Below are 25,990 nucleotides of genomic sequence, written 5' to 3' on the forward strand. Positions count from 1 at the left end.
AATTCAGTAGCTGGTGACCTGTCACATATGATTTATGACCCTAATAAATGTCGGCTCTCATTAGTGTTAAGGTTTACCCAATAAAAATAAGCTTCTTATATTTTATCAACAGGTTCGGTCTGGTAGTCTTCATCGGCAGCGTCTACATTCACAGTGTACATATTGTATATACACTATAGTAGCATGCAGGGACAGGTGCTCCCCCCAGCTCCCCTTCCGTAATTAGCATTTGTTCCTTTGACTAGAGGGGGGTGTATTAGCAGCCCGGCGTGTGTCAGGGTCAGGAGTGCTACAGATGTGTGGGTGGAGCTGGAAGCGTGCCCGGCCGACAGGCTAAACTCACAATGCACACTCATATTGTTTGAATGGGATTTCAGGACTGAGCTGCTGAGGACAGCACAATGGTGACACCCACAGAGCTGCCAAGATGATGATCGGTGAGGTTTACTCTACCTTTTATTTCACGTTACAAAGCATAAACCTTTTTTATCTGTAATCCAAAATAACTAAATGTGTAAAACGGAGTGCTACCCCTATAATTTGAGGACACTTGTGCTTTGTTTTGCTTGGTAACACTGGTCTGATGCTAAATTCAGAATCTATATTTTTATTGTGGTTGTGAAGTCGGTGGCAAGCATATATAATGGTTATTTTTTGTTTGGTCTTTGTATCGCCCCTTATAGTAATACCATGTGCATCTCCTTGTAGCATTTGGCTCTTAATGTGGTTAAGTGCAGAGATTGCATAAGGTGATTTTCAAGGCAAAGCAGATGAGCAGGTCAAGGACTTGTGCCTGGAGAGGGCTATTTGTGAGTTTTTCCGCTATAGATCCACTAATAATAATTCTTCATTAAGCTCTTTCCTGTAAGGCTGGTGAGTGTGAGGAGGGCTATTCTTACATGGTTAACAATGTGCTGTTTAATAGACTTGATAAAGTTATTAATTCAACATTTTATGGCTTGTATAATTTGTTTTTGTTCTATGAGATTTTCTTTTTGTTTTAAATTTTTTTTTCTTTTGTAATAGTTATATTTATAAAACATATTGTCATAACAATAGTTATATATTTTTTGTGTTTTTTTTTTTGTTTACTGCGGGAATTAGGTACACTAAACTTATGAGGCCGTGTTTACATGATGGATTTTTACTATGTAAAAAGTCCTTTATGGATTCTGCGGCAGAAATAGAAATCCTACCATCAGAATTCTACTGTGGGTTTCAGTTTGCTGTGACGCTGATTTGTCTTGTATGTGGAGTTTGCATCCAAATGTACTTGACAAAATTGTAGTGTGAACATGACCTACGACTCTGTTGATACCATACCACTACTGTACTTGAAGGTATACATCCGAGGTAGATTTTCCCAATGTGCGTCTTCATTCTATAGCGTGGCCAATCATTACCAAAACCCTTTGGAGGGCTAACTCCCCTCGGGGACTAAAACCCTGTACAGTACTAGGGTCTCACTAAAAACAACCTTTATTGGTATGCGTTAAAATAATATATTTATATGTGAATAGAGTAAATATAAACAGTGATTTAAAATTATCAGAGATCTCACTTGCTAGCTAGCTCTAAATATGTATTACTGGTCAGTTGGCAGTCTCCAGACCAATTATTCCAGACTGGTTTCTTGAAGTGAATCAGCTGCACTTGTAAAGGTCTCTCACACCTCCATGTGGCACACTCCAATAATGCTCCAATATGATGTAAGAGAGCACCACCGGAGGTTTCAAATACCGTCCATCAAAGGCACTATGGTGAGTATCATACATTCACCATGTGCTGCCAATATTTCACTTTGCTCTTTCACAATAGGCATTACTTGGGGGTCTCGAACACCCTCCAGTATACACCTCTAGTGCTATGCTCTGCAGAGGTTCAGTTTATCTCATTTTATTAGCTGCTGCCAGGGATCTCTGTCTAAAATGTCACCAGCTGACATTACTTGTAATATTATTTTGAAAATGTCTTGGTGTCAGAGCTCCATTCAAAATCTATACTGATCTTTTTTTTTTTTTTCTTCTTTTCTTTTTTTTTTCTTTCTTTCTTTCTTTTTTTTACTCTTTTTTTTTAGCATGTGCATATGTAATTTAACTTTAAGAGATAATCCAAGGTTTTTAAAGGATTACCATTTCTTGTGGGTGTCCTGCTCAGTTTCAGTGTCTTGTTCTATGAATGCAGGGACACCACGGGCCCGCTCGTGCCAGATGTTTGTATAATTTCTGGTAAGCAGAGACCGTTCTGTTTGCTGACACACAGCACGTTGTAGCTGTAGGAGGTCGACTAAGAATAAGATTCTCCCCAGACATGTTCTCCACTTTCCAGGCATCCTTTGCAAAGCACCTAATTCTCTTTGTGTTACTATCGGCAGCCAATGATAAGCCTTTATTTTGGACAATAGTCAAAAAGTGAATGGTTTGCAAGACATTGGACCCGCTGCGGATGTGAGGTTTTCCTGAAGTTTTTTTTCAATAGGCAGATTAGTTTTCCAACAAGGGGATTAGCTCGATCTCAGCTACTAATTTTTTATGGGTATCTGTTTTACCTCTTTGCTCTTCTTTGGTAACAGATTTAATCTCCTAATCCTATAGAAATGGCAATAGGTGTAAAGACTCCCTCGCTAAGTTATATGTATCGACCTGCCACAATGTTACTTTTTTGAAGGGTTGTTCTTGGCCAATTATTTTGGAGCAGTAGCTTAGCCTGCCAAGAGGATTAAGAAAAGTATTGGCAAGTCAAATAAATAATTGAAACTTGAAATTTTTATCAGAATCAAACATTTTATTACCATAGAGAGCAATCGGCTGTAATCTTTGGTTTAACCTAGTTGCACGCTTTCAGTTCCCCTTTAGCGCCACTACAGGGAATATTAACCCCTTAAGGACGAAGCCCATTTGGGCCTTAAGGACGCAGACAATTTTTTTTTACGTTTTCATTTTTTCCTCCTCCGCCTTCATAAAAATCATAACTCTTTTAGATTTTCATCCACAGACTAGTATGAGGGCTTGTTTTTTGCGCGACCAGTTGTCCGTTGTAATGCCATCACTTTACCATAAAATGTATGGCGCAACCAAAAATATACTATTTGTGTGGGGAAATTGAAAAAGACAACTGCAATTTAGAAAATTTTGGAAGGTTTCGTTTCCACGCCGTACAATTTACGGTAAAAATGACATGTTCTTTATTTTTTGGGTCAATACGATTAAAATGATACCCATGATAATATACTTTTCTATTACTGTTGCGCTTAAAAAAAAAACAAAAAAAAAACACAAACTGTTTAACCAAATTAGTACATTTTAAATCCCCTTATTTTGAAGACCTATAACTTTTTTTCATTTTTCTGTATAAGCAGCGGTATGAGGGCACATTTTTTGCGCCATGATCTGTACTTTTTATTGATACCATATTTGCTTATATAAAACGTTTAATACTTTTTTAATAAAATTTTTTTGGATAAAAATGTTATAAAAAAGCAGCTATTTTAAACTTTTTTTTTAACGTTCACTCCCTTCACCGTATGGTGTCATTAACATTTTATTTTAATAGTTGGGATATTTATGCACGCGGCGATACCAAATATGTATATAAAATATTTTTTTTACACTTTTTTTGGGTGAAATAGGGAAAATGGGACAATGTACGTTTTTATTGGGGAGATTTTTCAAAATTTTTTTTACTTTTACTTTTTTTTTTTTTACACTTTAATAGTCCCCATAGGGGACTATTTGTAGCAATAATTCGATTGCTAATACTGTTCAGTGCTATGTATAGGACATAGCACTGATCAGTATTATCAGTGATCTTCTGCTCGATCTCAGACCAGAGCAGAAGACCCTGGGAGACGGCCGGAGCAAGGTGAGGGGACCTCCGGCCACCATGCTGGATGATCGGATCGCCGCAGCAGCACTACAGTCGATCCGATCATCCATTCAAAGTACCGCGATGCTGCAGATGCCGTGATCTGTATTGATCATGGCATCTGAGGGGTTAATGGCGGACATCCGCTCGATCGCTGATGTCCACCATTACGGGCGCGTCCCTGGCTGCTATGAGCAGCCGGGACCTGCCGAGCATGACACGAGCATCGCTCCGATGCTCGCGGTTATGCATAGGACTTAAATGTATGTCCTGTTGCGTTATGTACCACCTCACCAGGACGTACATTTGCGTCCTTCGTCGTTAAGGGTTTAAGCATTACACTAGTAATTCCAGGTCCACCAGGTACTCTTAGCTTATGTTTGTTCCTTATTAGGCTAGGTTCACCCTGCTGTTATGCTGCATCCCATTCGAGGTCCATTTGGCTTCTTTTTTTTTTTCTTCTTTTCACCGAATGGACTTAAAAGCGGTCGGAGCCACTAAGTCCCGCCTGATCCCATTAACTTGAATGGGTCCATCGAGGTCCAGTATTTTACCGCACTTAAGCAGAGAAAAAAAATAGGACTGCACTATTTTTTTTTTTTCCGCTCAGCTACTGCCGTTCTAACAAACTTGCCGACGGAGCTCCAGTTACGGAAGCCCAAGGCAATGTGAACGAGCCCTAAATTACAAATTGCTGGCCGTCCTCTGTGATGTCCAAATGCCCTAAAATTATACATTTAAAAAAATTTCAAAATATTTGTTCTGTAGCTCGGCTTGTCTATATCAGCACATATAATTGTAAGAAAAAAATCTACAGGAACACGTTCTTGTAATGGCCAATGGATGCGCTGCTAGCGTCAAGTGTTAGAAGTGCTCAATAAAATATTATGCAGTGAGCAATAATTTGTACAGTCTTTACTATAAAAATTATTTGTTTCTATAATGCCTATAATAAGTCTTGACTTTCGGCTACCACGTGTGTCGACCATGGCTGAGTATTTAGAAGGCTGATTGCTTCCAAACCCTTCTTTTATTGGTATGCTTACCTAAATTGGAGGTGCCTTTCAACTCTCTAGTCTGGCACCCGCCACCCCCACCCCAAGTTGGATTACGTTAATCAATAGAGGTGTATTGATTTACTATGGATGAGTTATTACTTTGTTTTCCAGTCAGAGGCAGAACATGGTCCAGCTTGGGAGATCAATAGGAGAAAGGGGCACAGCTTTTAAAAGTGGATAAAAGGAGTAGGAAAGACATTTGTACAAGTAGATTGACCCATGTTATGTCCTGCGTACTCCTTTATATGAGTTGAGTCCTTAGCTGTGAATATTGCTATTCTCATTTTGCAATTAAAGTTTAGTTCTATCATGTAATGTGATGTAAGGTATATATGGGGTCCACTTTATGGTAGTGGTGTTTTAGCAATTTTTTTCAGAAGGTAAGTAAGTTTCAAGATAAAAACACTGAACGAGAACTTTAAGGTTACTGTACTGTCTAATTTTATCTCCATGAGAATTGTGTCTGATCCACTGCAGCTCTTTTTTTTATTTAATATTTTTTTATGAAAAAAGTTGGCATTTTGCAGTGGATCCACAGGAAAATCTAGGGATATGAAATACATAGACTTTATGTATAAAACTTTGCATGTTAACATACAAATCCGCCCCAAAATCCAGACAATTTATTGTGGATTTGCCACAGCAGAAATGTAGTTTTACAATAAATTGGCCAAGTTGGGCCTTTCACAGCCTGCTTCATTACTGTTACCTTGAGATAATTGACACCTGAGGTAGGGATCGACCGATTATCGGTATGGCTGATATTATCGGCCGATAATCATTATTTTGGGCATTATCGGTATCGGCAATTACCTTGCCGATAAGCCGATAATGCCCCACTGCCCGCACCGCGACGCCCCCCCCCCGACCTACCGCACCATGACCGCCCCCCCGACCCGCAGCACCGCGTCGCACCCTCCCACCGCACCGCCCCCATTGCCTCCCCCATCCCCGGTTTTATAATTATCTGTTCCTGTAGCCCACGCTACTTCTTGCTCCTGCTGCGTCCTGCGTTATGTTGTGCGCAATGACGAGTGACGTGCGTGACGTGACGTCACCGTCAGTGCGCACAGTGACAGTTCAGGAGGACGCCACCGGAGCCAGATGTGGAGTGGACCCTGGGAACAGGTAATTATAAAACCGGGGATGGGGGAGGCAATGGGGCCGGTGCGGGTCGGGGGTGCGGTTGCGGTGCGGCGGTCGCGGTGCGGCGGTGGGGGGAGCGATGGCGGTGATAGGTCTCAGGACCCCTGGACAGGCAGGGGGAGAGAAGCGTGTGACGGCGGCGGCATATGGCATAAATAGCCGATAACTTATACCGGAATATCGGTATAAGCTATCGGCCCTAACCTCCACCGATTATCGGTATCAGCCCTAAAAAAAACGATCGGTCGATCCTTAACCTGAGGTTTCTGACTATTTTGCTTTCTTTGCTTAGATAGTGGTGAGGTACTCCCTTAGTATTCTTTGTGTTGTCTTCAAGGTACCCATATTCTTATTACTATGGCAGACATTGAGAGGACTAGAAATATGGTGGATTCTACTATATAAAAACATAGTGAAGGCCAGACTTTCCTGCCGGATATGTATTTTATTATTAGATTCACCCGGTCGTAACTCGTATTGAAGTGAATGGTAGTGTAACTACAGTAATGCACACACTTAGGGTACGTTCACACGGCCGGATTCTGGGGGAATATTCAGCTCGGAAATTCCGCTGCAGCAGAGTCTCATTGATTATATTGGGATTCTGCTGCACTTTACTGTGGAAATCCTGATTCCGGCATCTTCAGAAAGAATAGACATGGCTATCTTTCTATTGATGCTGCAGGGAAATACATTGCCATCTATGAGACGGTAATTTTCAGAGCGGTCCTAGCGCCCCCGCCAGAACATTCAGATGTGCAGAATGTCAAGCCATGTTTTCCAGGCAGACATTCCGCACATTTTTAGCCCTGTAAACGTGGCCATAGGTTAAGTGAATGGTGTGAATGGTAGCATAACTACTCTAATACACACACATGGGCTATGTTAACGCGATCATAATTCACAGCGGTTACCCACTGGGAGTTACAATCGTGTGACTGTACCTGAAGTGTGTTTATTGATTTAGTCATTTGTCAAAAATTTCCCTCGCTTTGCATAGATATGAGTGCGTGTAACATGCATTTATATTATCCAAGATAGCAATAGAGATAATGTGCGCTATAGTGTTGCAAATAATAAAATTGTATCCCATTCACTCGGTGTTCTTTATGAGCTAGTGGGATTTCAAACATTACTTCTTAGGTTTCATAATACCCCCAGGCTATAAAGTATTGCTGCCATGTTATATTTGTACAGTGTATCTATTTACACACTTTTATTATGTTTGCGTTCAGATGATGACCTTAGGGATTTTACCTATGTGAGTAAATGAAAATTTATGATGATCTACTCCGGTAGATCGTGAGAATGGCCAAAACCATATTTTACCATAAAACATGATACATTTGCCTCTGATGTCAATAGCTGTCGTCGTAAAAAAAATAAAGTCTTCATGTCCAGAGAAAATATTGGAAAAGCATTAGCTTTTTATGACAGATTTCTATAGCCCTCATTTCTCCTGTTGTCTCCATGACAGCACCCTGAGATTGCCTCCACCTAATTGGGACAGGAAAACCACCTGAGAGTTTAAAACCCCACCCCTTCCTCTCCATTTCCAGTGTTTTTCCTGTCCCTATTCGGGAAGGAACTCTGAGAGTGCAGGAGATCCTTTTTCCTGCTTGGGGAGTATGTATATATTTTTCTTTATTCCCTTAATTTTATTATTATTTCTACTTACCAGGTTAATACCTGGTTAATTCCGGTGACGATGGAGTCCTCTGGGGGGGTCACTTCCGGCCGCGTGTATTGCGTCTGACGTCGCCCCCGGGCAGAGTGGAGGTGGGATTTCAAAATTTTAGTATAAAATAGGGATCGACCGACATCGCTTTAAATCAATGAACTGCAGCGGCTTTGGTGGGGCCAGAGACCGCTGCCGCCCACTTCTCTCCCCCTGCCTGTCCTGGGGACCTAATGAAGCCAACCCCCCCCCCCCCCCCCTAAATCCTCTAGCCAGAGACTGGTGCCGCCCGCTACTCTCCCCTGCCGGTCCTTAGTCCAACCAACGCCGCTGCCCCATTGCCTCCCTCATCCCCGGTTTTATAATTACCTGTTCCGGGGTCCACGCTATTTCTGGCTCCTGCGGCGTCCTGAGCTGTCACTGTGTGCACAGCGTAACGCAGGACGCCGCAGGAGCCAGAAGTAGCGGGGACCCCGGGCCCAGGGAATAGGTAATTATAAAACTGGGGATGGTGGAGACAATGGGGGGGGGGGGGCGTTGCGGTGGGGGCGGGGCATTATCTGATTATTGGCAATTGCCGATAACGTCCAAAATTGTGAATATCGGCCGATAATATCGGCCAAACCGATAATCTGTCGATCCCTAGTATAAAGGAGACCGGAGGATGGCAGCGGGTGTTTTCTCTGGAGTAAGCTCTGTATTGAGACATTAAGACTCCCTTGCCACTAAAGCTGTTGTTGCCGCTGCCACTCTTGCTACTGTTACCGCTTCCTATACCTCACAACAAGCACTCCTGTGAGTACTTCTTGCTGCTCCTCCCTTGCTGTGGTTATTTACCGTGTGGGTCTCAAACCTCTGTGATCTTTCCATTCACGGTGTCATCTGTCACAGCCTGACATTCTTGCTGCTGCTACAGTTGCTGTTTCTACTATGTCTTCACTGGTCAAGACCCCTGAGGTTGATACCGTGCAGATCCAAGGAACCGTGAGTAATAAAGGCCTATAGGGTTTTTTGTACCCTGGCCTATCTTCAGGACTTATGTCTGTTCCTTTCCTCCCTTTAATTTTTTTAGGGAGAATAGGATACTCCTTGAAAACAAAATGGTTTCAGTGAAAACAAAATGGCTAAGAAATGTTTAATTTGTAATAAGGAGCCTCATGTGTCTTCACATTATCATCACCTTTATTATGGTCTCTGAAGAGACTACTGACCTTGACTGATGATTCAGTTTGAAATCCAAGCTGCTAAATCCTCTTCTTCTAGTCAGGCGGTCCCTTCTACATCCACGAAAGTCCAAATCCTTCGCCCCCATTTGGGAATCAATGCTTCCCAACCCTTGGAAAGTCCACATAATTCCGGGGGGGTTACCAGATAGAATTTTCCCCTCCCCAAGATTTGTGCTAACCAACCAATCCCCAGGTCCCCTAGCTTTAATTTTCCAGGGAGTCCAGGATCTATTAGGATTAAGGGAAGTAATAGAAGTACCAAAATACCAGAGAGGCTCTTTTTCTAGTCAAGAAGCCAAATGGGAAATTCAGGACTATCATCAATCTGAAACCCTTGAACAAACTAGTAAACTATTGAAAGTTCAAGATAGAAACAGTGAGGTCAGTCATTCACCTAATAAAAAGCGGGGCAGTCATGGCCACATTGGACCTTGGAGATGCTTACTACCACCTACCTATTCACAAAGACTCCCAATCTTTTCCGCCACTTTCATATTGACTATCTGCCCTTTGGGCTCTCCTCGGCCCCCTACATTTTCACAAAAATTATGGCGGACGTGGTGGCTATTCTCAGGAAGGCGAAAATTCTTGTAATTCCATATCTAGCTGATAAATATTGATTGTGGGGGACTCTATTCATTATCTGAAGGAACATATAAAAAGAACTGCTCAGGTTCTTCAGGATCTCGGTTGGATCCTGAACCTAGAGAAATCAGACTTACTACCAAGTTGCAGGAAGATTTTTTATTTTTTTTTAGGAATCCTCTTGGATTCAGTAGCCCAACAGTCCTTCCTTCCCAGCGAAGAGATCCAAAATCTACAGGATCAAGTTTGTACACGACTGCAGTGGCATTCATTCGTCATCGGGGGGGGGGGGGGGGGGGGACTCGCCACTCAGCCTTTCAGTCAGTCTCAGGTCAAATATTCTGTTGGGCAGAACAAAAAGTGCTTTCCATCTCAGCCGTACATCTCAGGGGGATATGGAACATCAGAGCAGATTTTCTAAGCCGGCACTTCATAGATCTGGGGGAATGGACTCTAGCATTCTCGTCAATAATCAGCACCTGGGGCCTACCTTAGATTTTGTTTGCTTCCAAGAAAAATCACAGTGAGAAGATTCTTCTCTCTGAATCCCAGAGACTCCATTGGCAGTGGATGCTTTAGTGCAAGACTGGTCTTTCAGCCTGGGATATGCCTTTACCCCCCACCCCCCCAATAGCCCTAATCCACAGAGTACTACACAAACTGATGATCCACTCTTGTATGTTAATCCTGATCGCCCCTGTTTGGCCCAAAAGTAATTTGTTTCCTCTTCTAAAATCTGAGCCTGGAGGATCCAATACTGTTCCCTCCTTGTCCAGATCTACTTACCCAGGGTCTGATTCAGCACAGTCAGGTTCATACCCTCAGCGTAGCGGCCTGGAAACTGAGAAGCTCCTGCTAGTAAGGAAGAGTTTTTCTGAAAAAGTAATTAACACCCTGCTAGCCAGTCGCAAACCTTCCACATATAAAATCTATTATAAGGTTTGGAAAAAATACATTTCTTGGTGTGGGTCTTCTTTTTCACTTGACTCTCCTAACATTCCTGATATACTTAATTTTCTACAGGATGGCTTTGATCTATCTCTCTCTCAAAGTACTTTAAAGGTTCAGGTTTTAGCTTCCAGTGCTCTTCAAAATTAAATTAGGAGATGACTGTTGGGTTTCTAGGTTTATTAAAGCCACTGAAAAGCTTAGGCCTAGGATTACGAACCTCTGTCCTCCTTGGAACCTTAATGTAGTCCTTGGAGCAATTAGAGTCCATCTCTATTAAATGCCTTACCTTAAAAACTGTATTTTTGGTAGCAATAACATCTGAACATAGAGTCAGTGAGATTCAGGCCATCTCTACCTTACAGCCTTTCTTTACGGTCAGGGATGATAAAATTATCCTCAAACTAACTTGAGTGCTGTGTTCCCTTCCTAAAATACTATTCTTTGGTATTTCTCTCAGGGTGCTGTCTTGGAGACGACAGGGGAAATGGTGAATTATACTCACTGATAATTATATTTCTTTGAAGTCTCCATGACAGCACCCATAATGGTTTACGTTTCTTTTTGGTTTACTTTTCTTTTTGGTTTGGTCCTTTCGTGATCACTTTTTTCCTTTTCTACTCGTGTTCTTTGTAATACACTGGGAATGGAGAGGAAGTGGTGGGGTTTTAAACGCTCAGGTGTTTTTCCTGTCCCAATTAGGCGGAGGCAATCTCAGGGTGCTGTCATGGAGACTTCCAAGAAATACAATTATCTGTATAATTCACCATTTTTTTTCCAGTGGAGAGGGACTGGGTGTCCACCATTATCAGGTCAATAATTATCTTGGTCGTAAATCAGTTTAGAGTGTCTTCAGGAGACTAGAGATAAGGACTGGAGACACAGCCACCACCCAGGTCCTCTGACTTCAAAGCCTGGGCTATATGTGAAAGCTTGCATAACAATGCAGAAGAGAAACTGAGCAAAGTCTCTTAACCGCTTAGGAACTCAGGGTTTTTCCATTTTTGCACTTTTCGTTTTTTCCTCCTCACCTTCTTTAAAGGAGTAGTCCAGTGGTGAACCCAGTGGTGAACAACTTATCCCCTATCCTAAGGACAGTTTAACCCTTACAGCCGCGGTCAGAAGTGACCGCGCGCTGTAAGGAGTTCTGACAGAGGGAGGGGGCTCCCTCTGTCTCTCCTGCAGCACCCCGCATCGCGATCGCGGGGTGCTGCTGCATACCTGGGCTGCCGGGGATCCTACAAAGACCCCCAGGTCTGCCCTGGGTATTGCCTGAGAGGCACGTCCTGATATGCTGCCTGCTAGTGAAAACTGTTTTTAAAATGGGGTCATTTGGGGTGGTGTTCCTATGTTCTACTACCTTTTAATTTCTGCAAACCTTGCATAGCACATAAAAAAAATTACTTTTCAAATTTTCAAAATTTTCAAAATTTCAAGTTAAATTGTTAGGCTTCTAACTAATTTAAAATGTTAATTAAAAACAAAAAAAATGATGTCAAAATAAAGTAGACATCTGAAAGTATAAGTTTCATAAACTATTTGGTCAGTAAGTATAAATATATGCAACCTATTAGTGTTAAAATAGCAAAAAATCATAATTTTTTGTAAAAATTTCATGATTTTTTGCATTGTAAAAAAAAAACTACAAATGATATCGGCTTACTTTTACTATGTACATAAAGGACAACTTGTGACAAAAAAACAATGTCAGAATTATCGTGATTGGCAAAACGTTACCAGAGTTATTCTCTAATAAAGACAGACATCCCCGATTTGAAAAAAACAGGCCTGGTCTTTCAGGGGCGTACAGGTTTATTTGCATTGGTCCTTAAGGGGTTAAAACCTTTTTGTTGCCCCTTCACTTTACTTCTCTTTTTATCCTTTTAACCCCAACCATGTTCTAGACCTGGCCCAGGAAATGTCAGCAGGGATTTGTGCACTGAGGACAAGCAGGGCCGAAGACTGTCCAGGCATGCTGTGAATTGTAGTTTTGCAACATCTAGAGACACATTGTTTGGAAATCACTGATTTCCTAGATTGAAATATTGCACTATATATAAGTTTCTGTGACTTAAGAGTATAAATAATGTAACTTCTTCAGCTGCTTTCATTGTTTTTTTTTTTTTTTTTCCTGCCTGCATATTTACGGTGTAGCCAAGAGGCTTAGGCTCTTTCACACTATACATTCATCCGTTTTTAAAGATCTGTTGTATGTTCCCTTATGAAACATGCATGCACTATTTCTTCTGTTTTATCTCCTGTCACAAATTAACGTCCGTTATTAATAATGGGCTATAACGAGTTAAAACTGATAATGTAACAATCCCACAGACTATTAGGGGATTTTTTTAACGGCCGTTCAACGGCCAATTTTCAGGGTTTTCATAAAGGAACATATAACGGATCTTTAAAAATGGATGAATGTATAGTGTGAAAGGAGCCTTAGCTGTTGGTGAAACTAAAGATGGAGTTGTCTTATAGATGCTGCTTAGGAACTATAAACATTGTGATTGGCAGATAGTTTAATGTGCACCTGTCATGTGCAAAAATGTTTTATATAACATAGACAAGAACATTTATGAAGGAGATTTATCTTTCTTTTCAGATGACAATTTTTTTTTAAACTTGCTTTTGCTTACAAACTACCTATTTTATCAAATAGTCGCACATCCTTGATAAATAAATGGCACATAAGAAAAACCTGGGAAACCCGCTTACAAAAGCATATTTTTAAGCAGAAAATTTTCCCTTATGTTAGTAGCCGAAGTTCTTTATCTACAATTTATTACCAGTAGCGTTACTAGAGAGTGATGGGGTGGCGTACCGCATCGGGTGACACCCTGACTGACCTGCCTGGCACTAAATAGCTGCACTCCAACTATCCTGCAACAACCCATCCACCCTCCTCAGAAATAAAAAAAAATATTAAATACATACTATGCCACACCATGAATATCTGTACTCTGGAGGCTTTTTTGTTTAATTTTGTGCCCGCATTTTGTGACGTTGGTGGGCGGAGTCTTGCATCGCTGCGCTGAGGTCGGAGTTTACGTCAGGAAGGAAGCCAGCGCAGCACCAACAGGCACATAAACAATAATGAAGCCACAAAAAAAAAAAAAAAATAAATGGCTCGGTACGTTACCCACCCCAAAATGTGCATGAAGCTGTATTACAATGGGTGTTTCTTTATTTTTTTAAGGGGAAAATTTTAGTGCCACATATGGGTTATTTACATAGTCTGTAAAAATTCTTAAACATTTATTTTGTGCTTTATTCTATTTTAACACAACATACATTTTTTAAATTCAGTGGGTATGCCAGCATGTACATGTCCTAAAATTAACAAGGTGTTCCACTGATCCTGGCCCCAGTTGGTTGGCATTTTTGCCAGTTGTTATCTACGATGAGACTACATCAGGTTCAAAACTAGTTGTATGTATTTTTATACTGTTTAACTATGATTGCAATGTACTTCTCTGTACCGTTTCCTTGCTTTCAATAAATATATCTTTTGACACTAAAATTAACAAGGTGTGCAGTGTGTATTTTCAACCTTAAAATTAAGAGTTAATAGTTACATCATAATTTTTTTCTATGATTAACATTAATGTAGTAGCTTTGTTTCATGATGCAGAACAAGAACAGTTGTGGGTGTTAATTTCCTTTTCTGCAGAGGTATGCACTTTCTGTAAGCCAGGTGGGACCTGGAATACATATGCGACTTTTAAATGGAGATGAAACTTTTTTCTTCATAAATAGCGACTTTCGCATTTGATAAATACATGACCGCTGCAAAGTACAAAAAATTAAAATTACTATGTAAGTAGATTTCAAAAATGTGCTTTGGAATAAGCAAAATAGTCGCAGTATGTATAGAAAACTCATACGTGCGACTTTTTTACCACAAAAAAATCTACTATGGAGCTTGATAAATCTCCTTCTATATGTATATTTGTAATATAGATTAGTAAAAAATATATGTATTTTTTTGGGGGGGGGAAATGCTGACTTGTCCCTGCAGCTATTGCCTGTGTGCAGAGTCAAAATACAGTAAGTGAGGGCGGGACAAGCAGGACTCTGCGGAGGTTCCTGGCTGGTCAATTATCCTGCTGTGTGAGTTGAGGGGGTGTCTTAGAGCCTCAGTGTACAGAGCCCTGCTTGTCCTCAGTGTACAGAGCCCTGTTTGTCCTCAGTGTACAGAGCCCTGTTTGTCCTCAGTGTACAGAGCCCTGTTTGTCCTCAGTGTACAGAGCCCTGTTTGTCCTCAGTGTACGGAGCCCTGTTTGTCCTCAGTGTACGGAGCCCTGCTTGTCATCAGTGCACAGAGCCCTGCTTGTCATCAGTGTACGGAGCCCTGCTTGTCATCAGTGTACGGAGCCCTGCTTGTCATCAGTGTACGGAGCCCTGCTTGTCATCAGTGTACGGAGCCCTGCTTGTCATCAGTGCACGGAGCCCTGCTTGTCATCATTTTGCAAATGACAGTGGCTATTTAAGAATTTTTTTTTTTCCTGGCAGATAAGACAGATTTCATTCAGATAAGTTGGTTCTTGTACATGTACAAGTACCTTTTTAAAGAAGGTAGGTGATCCAGTTCCACCAAAATATATTAAAGGGGTTATCCAGGAATAGGAAAACAGAGCTAATTTCTTTCAGACATTGAAGTGAATGGAGCCAAATTGTAAAATCACACCCAACCTGAGGACAGATGTAGAGCAGTTTTTGGAGAAACGTCAACATGTTTCAAACAGTCAGGTTCTTAATCATGGCATAAGTTGAAATGCCACTACCAGGTCTTAAATAATAGTGATCCTCTAGACATGAATACATCAGTACCACCTCCTGATCTATTCATGTCTAGACGATCACTATTATTTATGACCTGGTAGTTGCAATTTTAACTGATGCCATGATTAAGAACCTGACCGTTTAAAATGTGTTGGCGTTGTTTTATCTTACTGGAGCACTATTTTCTTTTCTATATGTGATGTTTTAATGGATCAAAATGAAAAATTTGACATTTTAATATACTTTTGTGGAGCTGGATCACCTACCTTCTATGCTATCAGTCTGACCCGAGAATGTGGCCCGGCACTCCTTTCCAAGCTCCCGGCAATTAAAGGCGTTCCCTGTACATCTGATTGAACGGTGAGCTGGTGCTATTTGTCTATCACCTTTTTAAAGAGGTTGTTCAGTGAAAATAGCCAATACTCACCTGCCTGATTCCACCATCACTGATGTTCAGTAGGTGCCTTGGTGGCTGCTACTCCAAAACTGTGGTGACCAAAACTGTGTACCACCTACTGATTGGCTAAGCAGGCCTTTCCTGCATGTGAGGACATCACAAGAGGGCAGTGAGGAGCGGGAACCCAGGCACCGCCATAACAGTGTCAGGGCATTAGACATTAAGTATTCCTTATTTTTTTTTTTTTTAGGTTTTATTTTTTATCTCTAGACAGCCCATTTACATCTTATACAGATAGGAGTATTGTACCCATATTTAGCAGTCTTTATGTGGTGTTGTCACTAAAGTAGTTCTCCATGTATTTTCTAGGATTTTATAAGGACATTCCTGAAGAGAATGAACAAGCTGGTAAGTTTTGTGAAATAACTAATGTTCTAGAATAGATCATGTATATTTTGTCTTCTTTGTTTGACATTCCTAATAATGTAGAAAAGAAAAGAAAACTGAAATTTCCAGTGTTCACAATGATCATGCTATAATATAGGGCCACAATAGGTTCTGAATACCTTAGTATCATTTACAGTTTTTCACAGTTTTTCTTCAGTAAATCTAATGTTTCCAACTTTGTTGTCCATAAAACACTGGTGATGTAGCTCTACAGTTTACATCAATGCTATAATTCTTCTATCAATGTGCATTCCCTTTAATGGGGTACTCCACTGGAAAACATTTTTTTTATTTTTTTAAACAACTGTTTCCAGAAAGTTACAGATTTGTAAATTACTTATATTTAAAAATCTTAACTCCTTCCAATACTTATCAGCTGTGGTTATGATCCACAGTCCACTTTTCTTTTTGAATTTCATTTCTGTCTGACCACAGTGCTCTCTGCTGACACCTCTGTCCATTTTAGGAACTGTCCAGAGCAGGATAGGTTTTCTATGGGGACTTGCTCCTACTCAGTTCCTAAGATGGACAGAGGTGTTAACAGAGAGCACTGTGGTGAGGCAGAAAGGAAATTTAAAAAGAAAATAACTTCCTGTGGATCATAACAGCAGCTGACAAGTACTGGAAGGATTAAGATTTTGTAATAGAAGTTATTTACAAATCTGTTTTAACTTTCTGGCACCAGTTTATAAAAAAAAAAAAATGTTTTCCAGTGGAATACCCCTTTAAATTATGAATACACATTTAGTTGTGCGGTATATTTCACACAACTGTACTACTTGAAAACCTGTATTTTGTGTTGTAATTTGTGACCACTGGAGGCCATGCCCCCTCCTGCTTAGCCACAGCTACTTTTAAATAGAGTATTATAAGAAGTTTTTGTTCATATGAAGCTTGTACCAATATTTGCAAAATGTATTCACCAGAGAAACAAACTATTAGGGCATTCTGATTTAACAGAGGGTCATCCGCCATTTGTGGCTTGCATTTCTTAGCTGGGAAAGTGGAAAGTTGCTCTGAAGGACCTATGTTCTTGTATCTTGTTGACATCCCATTGATGCTAAGGAGCATGTGTAATGCATAATTCCTCCTGTCACTGCAGGAAAATTGACTGATGCTTCCACTACAGGTTACAGCTTGTTTCCGGGTGGCCAAGCAATGGCACATACTGTGATTTACTGGAATTGTCCAAAGTGGAGAACCCCTTTTATATTAAAATTCTGAAATCGAGGGTATCCAGACTATAACAAGACTGCAGATGATTGGGCAGATTTATTATGTTATTTGGGACTTGTGCTTGATGTACTTTAATGTCCTTTTTGGGGCTTATTTATGTTGCTGTGCTCCTAAAAGAATACTGCATCTTTCTTGCCACATTAGTTTGTTCTTTGTAAAAATGGGTGTGTTTTTGTTTAGGACAAGTGTGCACCTCTGTTTGGTCTATTCTAATGCCATTTTCTGTCACTGAATTCTGTACTAAACTAAACCAGCCCATAGGTCATATACGGTATATTTAGCCTGTAAGATTTTCCTCTTGCATGTATAGCGGCACAGATAGGTGCTATAGGACACCTGTCTGGCACATGCAATGTTAATAAATTCTCAATTGGAAACGTCTTGTTGCAAAGGAATCAAGTTCAAACTAAAATGCTATATTAAGTAAATGTGCCCCATTTTTGGGGATGTGTTTTCAGCCTCAGAAAAGGTCAATTTTATAGGCAAAAATCTTCTGAAATATTTATATATTTTGTTATGCCTTTTGGAACATTGTTCATCCCAAAAAAGTACCAAACTGTATGCAAAACTTCCATTTTTATTATACTTAAGACGTAAAACAAACATTTTTTAGTTATTTTAAATCTCAATATGGATTAAAAAACTGCTTGTCACCTAGACAGAGTAATCTGCCCCCAAAAATTCTTCATTAGATTGTTAAAATAAAAGCATCAGTATAAGTACCATCAAAAAAGCCCAAGTCAAGTTATGACTTAGATCCAAGTGTTATGTTTTTCTGACAAAGCATTTGAAAACTTTGTCCTAGATTCCAGATATTCTGACATTTTGCAGATTCTTTAACATGGCCCAGAGGCAAGTCCAAGCAGGAGGATGAAGTGGATGTTTATGAATGGATGCAGACAAGGATATGCCTCTTGCAGAGTTCATGGGTGAACACCTTATCTGTTGCTTAGAAAATCCTAAAATGCCACAAGCAGAAGAGGGCATGACTAAACCTATGCGTAGAGCACATGACCAGAGTGACTCACATTTCAAAGTGTAGCATCATGTTTGTGTAATCTTCAGAATCCAAGAGCCATAGCACTTCGTCGGAAGTTTTAAATCAGACATAATTTTGAATTCTTTCGATATAAAAGATTCCTCTACAAAAGCTGCAAATCACTGATACTTATTTATAAGTGTAACACTTTCAGCTGGGTTTAACTACTCTATACTGTATCTCACATTCTGTGGTTTTAATATGTCTGGTATATGTGTACAATATATATAGTTTATCTTATTTTAGGTTTTAACCATGTACTTATCAAGTTTCACCCCATAATGACAAAGTGAAATCAGAATATTACAGACCCTTTACTTAGTACCTACTTAAAGCCCCTTTGATGGTGATTACAGTTTCTAATCTTCTTGGGGACAAGGCCACAAGGTTTGCACACATGAATTTACTGATTTTCTGCCATTCTTCGCTGCAGATCCCCTAAATCAGGTTGGTTGGAAACAATCGTTGGAAGACATTTTAAGGTCTCTCCAGACATCCTCGACTGGGCTCAAGTTAGGGCTCTGGCTGATCCACTCAAGGACATTCAGAGTTGTCCCTAGGCCGCTCCTGTGTTGTGTGCTTAGGGTCATAGTCTTGTTGGAAGGTGAACCTTCAGCTTAGTCTGAGGTTCAGAGCACTCTGGATCAGGTTTTCAATAAAAAATATCTCTGTACTTTGTTTTCTCTATTCAACTTTTTTCTCAACCTTGCCCAGTCTCCCTGACCCAGCCATTGAAAAACACCCCCATAGTATGATTCTGCCCCATCATGCTTCACTATAGGGATGGTATTGGGTAGCTTATAAGCAGTGTCTGGTTTTCTCCAGACATGACAAATTGATGCCAAAATGTTTAGTTTTGGTTTCATTAGACCAGATAATTCTTTTTTTATTAAAGTTTGAGAGTCCTTTAGGTGCTTTTTTTGCAAACTCCAGGCAAATTTTCATTTATCTTTTACTAAAGAAAGACTTATTTCTTGTCACTCAGATTTGTGTACTGCTGCAGTGATGGTTGACCCATCTTTACACAGGATTTTTGGAGCACAGCCAGAGTGACCATTGTGTTCTTAGTCATCGCTCCTACCAAAGCTCTTCTTATCTACATTGGTCAGCTGGCCAGGAAGGCTAGGAAGAGTCCTTATTGTTGCAAACCTTTTTTTTTATTTTTATTTAAGAGTTATGGAGGCTACTATGCTCTTGGAAAATTCCAGTGCAACAGGTGTGTGTATACTATATATTTTTTTTTGTGTGTGTATATAACCCACATGGAGGGTCACTTATTTGGGCTTGAAAATGGCGGCGAGAGGCCGCAGAAACGTTGTTCTCTGTACACTGGTATGATGATGCAATAAATTTTGCTATGTTTTTTCACCTACCTCGTGTGTGCTGCTGCCTATTTGGAGATAGATAGATATAGATATAGATAGATATATATATATATATATATATATATATATATATAATTTTTTTTTTTTTTTTTCTCTCCCTTCTCCAGATCTGGGTTTCCATACAAGCATGTCTTTGAGCTGTACAGGCAATTCTTTCCACCTGATGGTTTTGCTCTAATATGCATTGTCAGCTGTGAGACCTTATAAAGACACGACTGTGTCTTTCCAAAACAAGTCAAGGTGTAGAAACATTTCCAAGATGATCAAGAGAAATGGGAAGCCCTAGAGATGAGTTTTATGTGTCAAAGTAAAGGGTCTGAATAGTTATATCCATGCAAAATATTTTTTTTTTCATTTTTAATAAATTTGCATCAATTTCTAAAATTAGATTTTTATATTGTCATTATGGTATATTGAGTGCAAAATTATGGAGGAAAATATTTTTTAATTAAGTCTGCAAAATAGCAAAATGTGAAAATGTTGAACACTTTGTATACCTTTTATCTCTGCGGTTTCCCAATATATCACATTCCCAAAACCTTGTCCAGAAAATGGAAAAAATAAAAGTATTCAGGATATGGTGTAATTTAAAACTTTAAGTTGAAATTGGTAAGCCAGGGGCAGGGGCCATGATGTTTTGGATCCACACCCCTGACCTGACAGCAGATGTTGGAAGAAAACCTAATTGGAGAGGTCCACTTGGCACCCATGTGATCTCCCAATCTAATTTAGCTTCACTGGTCATTTTGGAAAGACGTGAAGATGGCCCCCTATTGATCTGTGTACACTTCTGCTTATTTCGAAGCACTCGGTGTTTGACATCTGGTGCAAAGAAGAAAGATAAAGAAGTATTAGGCTTAACTTCAAACCCTTCTTATGTTAACAATTTTAATGGGTCAAGACGAGTCAAATCTGGCATAAATTATGCTTTTATGTACTATAAATGATTCATCCGTTTTTTTGCTTTTACTATTTCCAAATGCATAATCTGTAGTTTACTATGTAGATGTAATACCTGTACATAGAATGGTGTATGTTTGTGTAGTAATACTAACACCTTTCCCTTGAGTTGTAGTTTGTGAGAGCTATAGTCATTTCAGACATATTTACATAAGTCTATAGAATGACCTTCAATATTAAAGTAATGGTCCTGAACTTTAAAGATTAGTTGTATTCATCAGATTTGGCCGAGAAACATTCTAAATGGTTATGTATAAGTAACTAGTAGTTAGTCATTACCAGTAATAACATGCTTAAGAAGACAGTAGTGATCAGTCACATCTGGCCCACCCTGACCACGGGAGTGTTTCCTTTTTATCCCTTGTTTTGAGCCACCTGCCCAATTGTCCATTGTAAGTAGACAGATTTATCAATCAACCATAATCCTTAATGAAAAGAGCTAAGCTGTTCTTACTGTAAGTATTAGCACATTTGACCAACACCTCTTTTTCTTGTAGGAACTTTGGTGACCATGTTATCCATCTAGTTGCCTCTATTTGTATTTATTTTTTATTTTTTTATTTTATAAATATTAATAGTCAGATTGATCTAGATCTGTGTTTATGGTGAGTGCATGTGAACAATTCTTTGTGATTTACATTTTTACCACCCCTACTGCAAGTTTGATCCATGTACTACTAATTCTAAACAGTAACACTTTAACTACAGTATAAACCTAATACTAATGCCACTTTCTTCTTATACTTTAAAAAAACAGGTTGACCTTTTTATTAATATCTCTTTAATGCAAAAGCTTGGTAACTACCAATGTAGCCGGCCTAACCCTATTCCAGTCTCCTGCAAATCTGGCAATGTTAAACTACCTGTCTAGATAGTTTATATGGTCTTTTACTGTTTTATTGAAGCTCTTCTTGAAGATACTGCTGTTTATACCCTGTGGCACTTGATAGATGACTGTTTTGGGATATTGACAATGTGTATTAGTCATCAGGTTCTGGTTAGCTATGCTTCTGCCTCTTTTCTTATACCCCATGTAACTGGGTAGAGATTTAATTCACCGTTCACAATATGCTTTAATTTCAGTAGATGTCCTGTGGAATTAAAATGCTTTAAGCCCCCAATAAATTATAGATGACAAAGATGTCCAGTAAAAGTTTCCTCATACTGAATAGGCTTCCTAAACATTGTAGGCATCAATGTATAATCCGGCTAATGAAAGGTTGAACTCATGACCCTTGTGACTGTTGGTGGATAAATTAAGTGCAACAATGCATTGTGAACTGTCACAAGAACTTCCATGCAGCCATCCAGTTACATGTCTAGTGGAAGGAACATCACTTATGCTGGGAATGGGGGATTTCTTCATGCACTGGATATTACAGTAAAACTAATATGAATTGCTCTGATAACATGGATTTTTTTTTTATCGTTATAAAAAATTAGTGTGCTAAATAAAGTTGTTGCTTTATAGAATCATGGTTAACCAGAATAACCATTGTGCATTTGACCATGATCATTTAGGTTAGTACAGATTGGACAAATCATTCACTTAAGTTAAATATTTTCTTCTGTTACTGGGTCATCTTTTGCATAAGACTCGTGCGTGGCTCTATCTTACTCTTATATGCCTATATCTTTTTGATAATCTCTCACTCTTTCCCCCCCTTTCTTTGTCTCTTTATATTTCTGTTTCTTCTTTATCTTTCTGGTTTTCTCTCTCTCTCTCTCTCCCGCCCCCCCTCTCTCCCTCCCTCTATCCCCCCTCTCTCTCCCCCCCCCCCCTCTCTCTCCCCCTCTCTCTCCCCCTCTCTCTCTCCCCCCTCTCTCTCCCCCCCCTCTCTCCCCCCTCTCTCCCCTCTCTCTCCCCCCTCTCTCTCTCCCCCCTCTCTCTCTCCCCCCCTCTCTCTCTCCCCTCTCTCTCTCTCCCCTCTCTCTCTCTCCCCTCTCTCTCTCTCCCCTCTCTCTCTCTCCCCCTCTCTCTCTCTCCCCCCTCTCTCTCTCTCCCCTCTCTCTCTCTCTCTCTCTCTCTCTCTCTCTCTCTCTCTCTCTCTCCCCCTCTCTCTCTCTCTCTCTCTCTCTCTCTCTCTCTCTCCCCCCCCCCCCACATGGGGATCTTACCCATTAAAGCCATACTACTTAAAGGGGTGTCCTACATACACAGGGCAAGCTATTTACAGGGGGATCCTACCTATAGGGTTCAAGCTATTAACAGGAAATGTCCTACCTATAGGGTTCAAGCTATCTACAGTGGGGTCCTACCTATAGGGTGGCATGTAACACATGTAAGGATGTAAATATGCTAACATAATAGTGCCATAATTAGCTCTTTCTGTTCTCTCTTGTGAGAGCTCATATCATCTTACTCGTATATGTTATATATAATATATATATATACACACACACATATACAGTGGGGCAAAAAAGTATTTATTCAGCCACCAATTGTGCAAGTTCTTCCACTTAAGGACTCAGCGTTTTTCCGTTTTTGCATTTTAATTTTTTCCTCATCACCTTCTAAAAATCATAACACTTTCAATTTTGCGCATAAAAATCCATATTATGGCTTATTTTTGTGCACCACCAATTCTTCTTTGCAGTGACATTAGTCATTTTACCAAAAAATCCACGGCGAAACGGAAAAAAAATTCATTGTGCGACAAAATTGAAGAAAAAATTTCATTTTGTAACTTTTGAGGGCTTTCGTTTCTATGCAGTGCATTTTTCAGTAAAAATGACACCTTATCTTCTGTGGGTCCATACTGTTAAATGATATCCTACTTATATAGGTTTGATTTTGTCGTACTTCTGGAAAAAATCATAACTACATGCAGAAAAATGTATACGTTAAAAATTCTCATCTTCTGACCCCTATAACTTTTTTTTACTTTTCCGCGTACGGGCCGGTATGAGGACTAATTTTTTGCGCCTTGTTCTGAAGTTTTTATCAATACCATTTTTGTATTGATCAGACTTTTTATTCATTGTTTCAGAATATAAAAAGTGACCAAAAATAAGCTATTTTGGAATTTTTTTGCGCGTACGCCATTGACCGTGTGGTTTAATAAACAATATATTTTTATAGTTCGGACATTTCCGCTCGCAGCGATACCACATATATTTATTTTTATATACACTTTTTTTTTTAATGGGAAAAGGGGGGTGATTCAAACTTTTATTATGGAACGGGTTAAATTACCTTAACTTTTTTTTTGTTTTTTTTTGCATGTTATAGCTCCCATGGGGGCTATAACACTTCACATACTGATCTTTTACACTGATCCCTGCAAAGCCATAGCTTTGTATGGATCAGCGTTATAGGGGGTTGATTGCTCAAGCCTGTAGCTCAGGCTTGGAGCAATTAAGCGCCGATTGGACGCGACAGAGCAAGGTAAGGTGACCTCCGCTCGCGTCCTAGCTGATCGGGACATCGCAATTTTAACGCAATATTCCCAGTCAGTGCGACTGAGCTGCAGGGAAATTTTTACTTTTGTTTTAGACGTGGCGATCAACTTTGATCGTCTCAACGATTTGTGCCGCACGCTATTAGCCCAGGGTCCCGGGAATGACCCAGTATGATGCAGGGCCACGGCATGACCGTGTTTTAAATACCGGGCGCAGGGCGTACAGGTACGCCCTGCGTCCTTAAGAGGTTAAAAAGATGAGGCCTATAATTTTCATCATAGGTATACGTCAACTATGAGAAAGATGATGAAAAAAAAATTCCATAAAATAACAAGATTGTCTGATTTTTAAAGAAATTATTTGCAAATTATGGTGAAAAATAAGTATTTGGTCAATAACAAAAGTTCATTTCAATACTTTGTTATATACCCTTTGTTGGCAATGACAGAGCTCAAACATTTTTTGTAAGTCTTCACAAGGTTTTCACACTGTTGCTGGTATTTTGGCCCATTCCTCCATGCAGATCTCCTCTAGATCAGTGATGTTTTGGGCCTGTTGCTGGGCAACACAGACTTTCAACTCCCTCCAAAGGTTTTCGATGTGGTTGAGATCACTCCAGGACCTTGAAATGCTTCTTACGGAGTCACTCATTCGTTGCCCATGCGGTGTGTTTGGGATCATTGTCATGCTGAAAGATCCATCCACGTTTCATCTTTAATGCCATTGCTGATGGAAGGAGGTTTTCACTCAAAATCTCACGATACATGGCCCCATTTATTCTTTCCTTTACACGGATCAGTCGTCCTGGTCCCTTTGCAGAAAAACAGCCCCAAAGCATGATGTTTCCACCCCCATGCTTCACAGTGGGTATGGTGTTTTTTGGATGCAACGCAACATTTTTTCTCCTCCAAACACCACGAGTTGAGTTTTTACCAAAAAGTTCTACTTTGGTTTCATCTGACCATATGACATTCTTCCAGTCCTCTTCTGGATCATCAAAATGCTCTCTAGCAAACTTCAGAAGGGCCCAGACATGTACTGGCTTAAGTAGGGGGACATGTCTGGCACTGCATGATTTGAGTCCCTGGCGGCGTAGTGTCTTACTTGATGGTAGCCTTTGTTACTTTGGTCCCAGCTCTCTGCAGGTCATTCACTAGGTCCCTCCATGTGGTTCTGGGATTTTTGCTCACTGTTCTTGTGATCATTTTGAGACCACAGGGGAGATCTTGCATGGGGCCCCAGATTGAGGGAGATTATTAGTGGTCTTGTATGTCCATTTCTAATAATTGCTCCCACTGTTGATTTCTTCACACCAAGCTGCTTGCCTATTGCAGATTCAGTCTTCCCAGCCTGATGCAAGTCTACAATTTTGTTTCTGGTGTCCTTTGACAGCTCTTTGGGCTTGGCCATAGTGGAGTTTGGTGTGTGACTGTTTGAGGTTGTGGACAGGTGTCTTTTTATACTGATAACAAGTTCAAACAGGGGCCATTAATACAGGTAACGAGTGGGGGACAGAGGAGACTCTTAAAGAATTTGTTACAGGTCTGTAAGAGCCAGGAATCTTGCTTGTTTGCAGGGGACCAAAAATTTATTTTCCACCATAATTAGCAAAAAAATTATTTAAAAATCAGACAATGTGATTTTATGTGTGTGTATGTACCATTTATATATTTTTACTTTTACAGTCGATGCGAATCTTGCATTGTGGTGCTTGCAACTAATCTAAACCTATTTATATATTGTTATACTGTAATTAGCCTAAGCCAATAGTTGGGAGTCAATTGTTTTCTTCATTGTGCCTTAGCTGCAGGCAAAGCCAGTACTGTCATTTTGC

At 40.0% G+C, this 25,990-nt stretch overlaps 1 protein-coding gene across 3 annotated transcripts in view; it reads left to right on the plus strand.

Moving 5' to 3' along the window:
• The window catches only part of NR6A1 (nuclear receptor subfamily 6 group A member 1), a 267,100-nt gene that overhangs the window by 39,271 nt on the left and 201,839 nt on the right, over window positions 1-25,990 (plus strand). For all 3 annotated transcript variants that reach the window (XM_056540026.1, XM_056540030.1, XM_056540029.1), the window contains exon 2: window positions 16,057-16,095. In XM_056540026.1, the coding sequence (XP_056396001.1) occupies window positions 16,057-16,095 (39 nt within the window). The remainder of the gene's footprint in view (window positions 1-16,056; window positions 16,096-25,990) is intronic.

This window comes from Hyla sarda, chromosome 9 (assembly GCF_029499605.1).
Source record: "Hyla sarda isolate aHylSar1 chromosome 9, aHylSar1.hap1, whole genome shotgun sequence".
In the NCBI taxonomy this organism is placed as follows: Eukaryota; Metazoa; Chordata; class Amphibia; order Anura; family Hylidae; genus Hyla; species Hyla sarda.